The 8,828-nt window shown below is 44.1% G+C and overlaps 1 protein-coding gene across 1 annotated transcript; it reads right to left on the reverse strand.

The window, feature by feature from the left end:
• Positions 1 to 423: 423 nt before the first annotated feature.
• opn8a (opsin 8, group member a) lies at positions 424 to 6,865 on the reverse strand. The gene is made up of 4 exons (XM_030344471.1): positions 6,461 to 6,865; positions 4,151 to 4,444; positions 2,603 to 2,928; positions 424 to 1,727 (listed from the first exon to the last, which is right to left on the reverse strand). The coding sequence occupies exons 1-4, from the start codon at positions 6,531 to 6,533 to the stop codon at positions 1,395 to 1,397; spliced, it is 1,026 nt and encodes a 341-aa protein (XP_030200331.1). The 5' UTR covers positions 6,534 to 6,865; the 3' UTR covers positions 424 to 1,394.
• Positions 6,866 to 8,828: the final 1,963 nt, after the last annotated feature.

The following is an 8,828-nucleotide window of genomic DNA, read 5'->3' on the forward strand; positions in this document are numbered from 1 at the left end:
TGATATCGTCTGAGTAATAGTTTATACACTTTATGGTCGGAGTTCTAGCTTGTGGAGATTGACATGACAGGGGCTATCGGAGGGTAAGTCAGTCTTAAGGCTGCCAGCCATGTATTAAGAGCTGGTTTAATGAGCCTGACTCATTACCTGCTATGGCTGCCAGAGCCACAGAGTAGGAGTAGGTTACCATGCCAGTGCGTAGCTGATTGTTGAAATCCAACATGGTGGCGCCCTGTAACACTTTCACCGTACAATTGAATCCCTTTTTAGCAAGTTCAGCCATTTTTAGTTATTGTACCAATGAGAAGGCAGACAATACATCTGCTATATCAACTAAACTTCAAATTTCAGTTCAGTTCATCTTTAATGCTTGTTGGAGAAGCACATGCGAGTAAGTTGGCAATGTGTTTTTTTATTCATTTCACAGGCTCGCATGATCCTTGCGCTTTTTGGGTTGGATCTTCATGAATAATTCAATTTATTGTACTTTAATTTTTTTTCCCTGCTGCGACAACACAAAGCCAACAACCAAAGGTTACTTTCATCTCTGGCTTGAATGTATTATTATGAAAACCAACACCTGCTAGGCTCCCCTGGGCATTCCATAGGATTTAAGGATTGTAGGACTTCATTTGCCATCAAGTTGGATTTTTCAAATCCAGTAGAATCCCGAAAGATGACCTAGCTTAGGGTCATTTAATAAAGTATAGATTTATTAGAGCCTCACCATACAAAAATACATTTTCACTGTGCATGATACATTTCCAGGCCCCCTTTTGCTCAACTACTCTTTGAAGCTTGTGTGTGTGTGTTTGTGTGCATCCCTGTAGCAAATTAACACATTGTGCGTCACAGCATGATTTTAAAATGGCAACATTGGAATTCATAAATTCTCTTCATGAATGCGTAGATGTTTATGGAGAAAGGGATTTAAACTGCTTCAATTTACCCGTTCAAGAATTAATTCAGCTATTGACGGTTTCGGTTCCCTTTTGTGGCAGGAATCTTCAGCGCAGCATTTCTCCATGCCATAACAACCCTACTCCCCGTAGCGGGGTCTTTCATGCCTGGTCTCGGGAATGTTTGCATCCACAACTATATGACAAATTCAATTAATTCCTCTGTGTCTGTGTGGCTATACAAAGCAATGCTGCAGCCGTGGCGGCTGACTAATTAAAATAACTTGGAAGATGCCTGAAATGACATCAACAGTTGGCCGATGTTTGCACTAATAAAGAAAACGACAACAAATAACAGCAATAAATAACAATAACTGAATCGGTCTGGGTGTATTCTCCCTATACGAGGGAGAAAATGCAAAAGTTAACACGAGGAGCTTGCAAGGATAAGCGTTTCATCTCTCTTCCTCCCTGCCGCCCATGGCAACAGGGTTCTCATCCGCCTTGCTTCCATCTCCCACTCAAATCCAGATCCACAGAGCCGGTGATATTGCGCGGTGCATTATCCCACTTATTAATTTCAATGGCCGGCCCACCGCCACCACCACCACCACAACAACAACACAAGTGCTTTCCGAGTGTGCGCTGGAAGACGCAGTAGATGAAGGGGTTGTACACGGTGGCGGTCTTGGCGAACAGGCAGGGCAGCAGGCTGATGACCGGAGGGAGACTGCCACTCTGGTCGGCGGGGTGAAACATGCTCCATGCACTGACTGACACGTACGGCGCCCAGGCCAAGATGAAGCCCAGGGTTATCATCACCGCCATCTGGACAAGGGGAAACGAGAGAATGGGGTGGGGGCGGGGGGGTGGGGGGGGAACAGGGGAATGAGAAAACCGACGAGGTGAAGAACATTGATCTGGAAGGATAAGGGGATGAAGAGACGAGGAGGGGATGACTGAGAATAAGTCCCTGAGGTGCCATGTTTGAATCTGATTCAAAGTGTTGCGGTGGTGTTGGTGCTCGACTCCTTTTGAATTCAGATTCATGGCAACCATGGAGTTGTTCACTTGAAGTCCTAAGGGACCTCTGTGCATTAATTCAGTAAGACCCGTAATTCCTGGGAAGCTCGGGAGGGGAGGGATGGAAGGATTTTGGAGCACTGCAATAGAAGTGGTATCAACGACACTTCCAACATGACGTATGCATCCCCACTTGAAGACCCACAGTGGTGTTTTGAGCGTAACACTAAGTGTTACTCGATTATAGCCTTTCCAAACACCTTTTAGTAAAAAATGTATATATTAAATTCCATTAATCAAGAGTTTAATAGACTCCGCTTACGTTGGATTTTGTTCTTCAATATCAAACGATTGATGGCCAATCCCTCGGGGGCAGAATCTATTTTTGTTACTTCACAGACACCCTAACGTGTTAAATCCTGAGACGCTGACCTCTCGCGCTCCATCGCACACAATTTTTCCGAAACAACCACCATGTTTGCCGCCTTTGATATTCTCCATTTCCCTTGCTATATTTCGCACCAGTTCCCTCGGAGGGGTATTCACAGTGAGTGCAAATGCAAATGAAAGGGTTTTCCTCTCCACATTTAACATTAATAGCTATAATATGTAATTTCCCAGCCCGAGCAACAAACCATCGCGTGGGCGCGTTTACCGCCCCCACGCTGAGCTACACTTACGAGGGTGATCCGCCTCTCTATGTTGCCGTAGTGGAAGTCGCCTTTCCGCATGGAGCGGTACGCCCTGTGCAGCTTCCAGGCGATGGCCGAGTAGGCGAAGAGGAGGAGCAGGCAGGGGATGAGGGCGCAGAGCAAGGCCATGGTCACGATGAAGCTGGAGTGGTTCAGGGATCGCTTGTACCCGATCCAGTCCACGGAGCAGGCCAGGCCGAAGGGCTCGGGGCCGTAGCTGCCCCAGCCCAGAAGAGGTAGGACGGCCCACACGCCCGCGTACAGCCAGATCCCGCTTATCACAAGCAGGATGGTCTTTCTTTCAAACTTGTTGCCTGAGGGGAAAAATAGGGAGACTGAGGACAATGTTGGATTTACTCATCATTGAGGTGTACGACGTAAAGGAATCAGCCAGAGCTGATTATTGTGCTGTGTGTGCTTTGAAGGCGTTTGCCCTCGTACGTCTATGAACAAAGCATCATTAGTCGCATCCTCGTTTGTTGGGTGACGCTTTTATCCAAAGGGACTTCAAGTGATTCCGATGCACGTTGTGAGGGGTAGCCTCAGGGTTGAGGCGTCTTGCTTTGGAACGTGTGCATGGAGGCGGTGTACTCAGGGGATTGAACCCGGTACCTTTATGGGAGGTGGTACAACCTCGCCCTCACACTACTCTGGAATATGAGAAACTAAATTAATGGGATTGCTAAGATTTTGGTTTGCCGAATCAGGCGGAATGTAATAACATCCATGATTGAGTACTTAGATAAGTGAAACAAATGTTAAAACAACCTTTAATTATAAAATGTAATTTGCATTCCCTTTACGTGAGATGTGGCCAATACATTGTAATCTGTTCACACACTGATACTACTGTGTAGCTTAAGACTTGGAATGGCTTTAGCAGCTGTAACCTTTACTATTGAAGATGACCTATTCATAATGGGAGTTGATTTGTTTTGGCAATTCAGTAGCAGCAATGCAGTCTGCAATTAATCTGTTCAGCTAAACCGAATGCAAACGTGTATGTGCATGACAGATGTGTGCATAGATTCTGTATACATTTTCAGCACTGAATTTCTGTTGGTTTTCACTGTGTACGTATGTACAATGATAATTGTGTTGTTTGCTTAGAAATAGGGTCAAGCCAGAACTTTCCCTCTTCATATGGTAATAGGTAACGTCAGGAGACAGGAGAGGCATTCCTGCACAGCAATTTGCATGAGAAAATTGAAATCTCTTGTGCACTAATTCACCCGTCTCCGACACCTACATATGCGAATATTTTTTTACTGGGTTTCTTACTGGTTTTACTGCAGTTGTAAAACTGCAGTCGTAACAGCAATCGGATTGGACGCAACGTCTAGGTTCACTGGCATAGGAGTATGTAAAACCAAACCTTCAATCAGGTGAACCGTACTGTTGGTAGCAATATTGGTTAAGGCACGGTTATCTGTTCCCCCAGCTTAACTTCTGAACAATTCAATAACCCACCACAGAACCACGTGGGCTTCTCCAATCTCCTCTGCCACACATTCAAAAACGGTGCGCCGAACCCACCCGTCTCTGGGGGATTTCCGTTCACCAGATAGCGGACCATCCCCAGCACGGTCAGGCTCATGATGCTGGCCACGCTGAACACCATGCCCATGAGGCCGTAGTAGAGGCAGGAAGGGTCCCCGCCCAGCCACCCGTGGTTGAAGGCGGAGGCGATTGACAGTGGGTACATGCTGAGGGCCATGCCCAGATCGGTCACGGCCAGGTTAACCGCCAGCAGCTCGGGGCCCTTGAGCTGGGTGGACCTGCGTGCGGAGATGACCAGCACCGCCGTGTTCCCAATCACCGACAGGATGGCTGTCGGGGGGGGGGGGGGGGGAGGGAATGAAGAGAAAGCGGAGGAAATTGAGAGAGGAGGATGTCTCTCGTTACAGACAGTGATCTTGGTGGTTCAAGTGGAGTGCACTAATCAGAGCGATGGCCTTGTGATTTAAATATAGTTTCAAGAACTAACTTTCAATCCATTGCTGTTACTTTGTGTGTTATAACCATATTTGTGTTGTCAATTTTCTGTGCAACAAGGGCTGAGAAGCAGACTTATTATGAATTGTATTAAGTCACACTGACAGTCCATTTCTATAGACTTGCAGGATCTCTTCTAGGATATGTCATAGACTCATTCCAGATCTATACTAATGATAATTAGTATAGAAAAGTACACTAACAACATGGTACGAACAGTGGCTTGCTAGGATTATACTTAACAAAACTAGGCCCCCAACAAAAACATACACGGATAAATATAAAAAACACACTTGATGAAGCCTCAAAAAAAAGAAAGAAGTTTTAACACCAAAGGATATGTTTTGCCGGCAATGGTCAAACAGCTATTATGGTTAGGTTTAGAATGCCAGAAGATTGAAAGAATGAAGCAAGATTGAACACTTCTTTGCATTAGTACATTTGGGTCCCCCCATCAAGATCGCTGTTAGATGTGTTCTTTTGCCATTTCCATTGTGAAAGTGTTTACATCAGTACAAAGTCTACTGGCCATACAAGAAATTACGTGACCACATAAGATAACATTACATCACCTCCCTGTTATGTCAGTGTGGTACGATGGTTCAATGGGTAGGTGGCTGAGTGGATCCATGGATAGGTGGATGGAAGAGCAGGTAGAAGGTAGTTCGTCAGGCACTTAAAGACTCTAATTATACTCAGCTGCCATATGGTTCCTTGGTCTTCTAGTCAAGTGTGCAGTAAAGGTCGCATTAAGAAAATCTGATGAGACAGACTAAGAGGCATTACATTTATTTCATTTATTTCCAAAGACTATATTATCAATTATGTTACGAGCAACTATCAATTAATTCATAAAACATGACCCACATTAAAGATGGATAGATGGATCGATATGTTTGAATTGCTCATGGGTTCCTGGTACCATGTATCACTGTGATTTGAGTTAGCACACTGACCACATGATTCCAATCTCACACGGTTTCTCCCATGCTAAGCACACTAATGCATAAAATGAACAGATTGCACACCCTATCATTTGAGTATAGGATTGTAATGGAAATGTAAGTAAATTAAAGATGAAAAAAATGAGAAATAAATGTATGTGTGTGAAAATTATTGCTTTAGCTCTACACAGCGCTGGCTGAACTTGTTGAGTTTACGTGAACTTTGTTATTGAGCTTTGATGCGATTGTTTATGAAACCTATGATTATGGCAGAATACAATATTCTCTTTGTGATCTATGCATAAGAAACTAACCATACATTTCCTAACAGGAAGTAATTTAAATTTCGATTTGAGATTACCTTAGCTGAGCAGTATTGGATTTGGTTATTTGTGAAGGGCTTGCTGTACACATCAACAGAGCTTAAGAAAACTAAATTAACAATGGATATATTTGTGGACTTGAATTTGTGTCCATCACAGACTGGATTAGTAACTATTTGAGTCTCTCTACAAGTCTGTCGAACTGCAAGAAATTATATATTTTATTATTTTGTATGATCGCAATTCTTCTTCATAAAATAAACGTTGTTTATCTTAGAAGTGAAAATGTAATGTTTTCTCAACTCTAAAAGCTTGGGTTTAAAAAATAATAAGTAAAACATTCAACAAAAATAACTCAAATACATAACAATCCGTTTTTAAAGATTGATTTTAATCATTGATAAATGTTTACAGGTGGTTTAACGGAGGTCTTTAAATACAGCATTCGCCATTTGCAATTGACCCAATTCCAGGGAGGCTGAATCCATAGCTTAATCCATATCAGGTGCCCACATTCATGTTCTCATCATCTTTTTAAAATATCCCCTGGATTCCTTAAACAAAAAGTGATAAAGTTGACTCACCGATGACGACGAGGTAAAGCCCAACCCCGATGTCAATGTTTTGGGACAGCTTGGATGTATATTTAGGTTCCATTTCTCATCCGGCACTGAACGCCTGGCCACAAATAATATTACTTTCACCGCGTTTAGCCTACCCACTCCACCAACCCCGTTGTGTCTCTCGATCCGGAAAGCCCTGCAAGGTTTCAGCCCACTGGTCGATTTGGGTCAGCCGTAAGCTTTTATAGTCGTCCTCTGCACAGAAAAACTGTTTAAGTAGTGGCATGAGAAACGTCGTCCACTGGGGATATACTGGTCTGACACACGCATACATGTGTGTGCTCTCTCTCGCACACATCACACACACTGTGGCTGAGGATGAGAAGGGATAGTTCAAACCACATAATTAAATCCCCATAAACTACGCCAATTAACGCCCAAAAATACATGCTACATACTCATCATACTAATTAAGTAATAATACATTATGTATTATTACTTATTACTACCAATACACAAGCTGGCACTTGTATGTATTATACATACAAGTGCCAGCTTGTGTATTGGTGTTTCTGTTCCTCTCTGTCTGTCTGGGGATGTTCTAAATGCTTATCAAAGAATGCTGTGCATGCAGTACAAACTACCATGGTTGTTTACTCTAACAAATCCTTGGTTTGCTGTTGTCATGTCAACGGCAAACCAAGCCTTGTCTCTCTCTGCTGTTTACCTGTTCTGAATTCAAAATTAGCTTCCTTCCTTAACCAGCCGCTACTACTAATCTCTCTCTCTCTCTCTCTCTCTCTCTCTCTCTCTCTCTCTCTCTCTCTCTCTCTCTCTCTCTCTCTCTCTCTCTCACTCTGCATTGTCCTCATTCACCATAATGTAATGCTTAAGTGTAGAAGCTCCTTCCTCGCCTCCCTACAAAAAAACAACAACACATCTCTTCCCCAGCCTCAGCCTGGAGAACAGAAGGTTGTTCGGATGGCTGGAGTCCTGAATGATTTCCCCTGACCTGGCAAACTCTCCACCTGGTGCTTAAATGACCTGTAGACCGGGAAGTGGACCCCTCACGGTATGTTCTTCCCTCCGCTCCTGCTGGGTGCCACCCCCGTAGCGGGAGGAGATCCTCAGTCAGGGGGGTCGCTGAGGTGTGAGAAGGTCCTTCATTTCAAACATATTTGGGGGGGGGGGGCTCCCTGAATTTCCCCAGCCATTTGATGTGATACGGTGATATGGTGGTTGGCTTAGCTCAGGAGGAACAGCGGGTTGACCTGTAACCAGAAGGTTGCCAGTTCGATCCCCAGGTAAACAGCAGAGAGAGACGAGGCTTGATTTGCTGTTGACAGGACATAGTGACATAGGACTTGTTGTTAAACAAGTAAACAACCAAGGTTGAATTTCCAACCTTTAATCTAGGTCCAAATGTGGATTAGCTAGTTAGCTAGCTCCAGTAGCTACCGCAGGAAAACAACAAACAGAAGCTTGCTCTGGGTCACGAGCTTTGAGTATGTGCACGTGCACGAAGGGGTCACTCGCGGGGAGCGGGGGAGTGGGAGTGCAGTACGACCGTTTGATTGACGTACTTACTGTCCAATGCCACTCGGTGGTTCTGAAAATCATTGGCTGGAGTTTTTTGAGCCCTGCCCATTCCACAGATGATTGACTTGTTTGATTTTCATGTTAGTAGGCAATTTCTAACTCAGTGGCTGTAAGTCGGTTATGATAAGGATTTCAAGTAATTTTCAAGTAAAATTACACCATCAGAGCCAGAGCGTCAGACTGGGCTGTTCTCAGCATACCGCAAAAAAATTAAGAGGGTTCCAGTTCCAGTCCCCAAATTCAGTTGAACCACTACCTGGACATTTGTGATGGACAGAGCTGCATTCAGTTTTGGGCCTATTCACATAATGGTTTTGGAATGTTAAATAGTTTGAGTTATTGCTAATGTTAAGACATTGTTATTGTTAAGGTTGAAATAAAACTCAACTTATGAACCACTCTCTTTACCGATTTTTAAATGTGGAAACTGGGTTAGATCATCAGATTTTTGTATGACTTGACTTGTGACTTGCTTGACCTGAGCAATGACTTGACTTGTGACTTGCTTGATTCTCACCACAGTGACTTGGGACTAGCTTGAGACTTGAAGGTTATGACTTGTGACTTGCTTGTGACTTGTACATGAGTGACTTACCCCCACCTCTGGGTGCTGCCATCCCCTTTCATCCGCTGCCCTGTTGCGGCCGTATGTGAACTCTAAAAAGGTCCACAGTGCTGGCCAATTAAGTGATGATATAGTCAGTTTATTTCCTCACCACAGAGGGGGGAGCTACTGGGCGGTATCCATTATGGCAGGCTGGGCGGGTGATCTTGGGCTAGCCAATTACTT

The sequence above is a fragment of the Gadus morhua genome, chromosome 21 (genome assembly GCF_902167405.1).
Source record: "Gadus morhua chromosome 21, gadMor3.0, whole genome shotgun sequence".
Taxonomy (NCBI): domain Eukaryota; kingdom Metazoa; phylum Chordata; class Actinopteri; order Gadiformes; family Gadidae; genus Gadus; species Gadus morhua.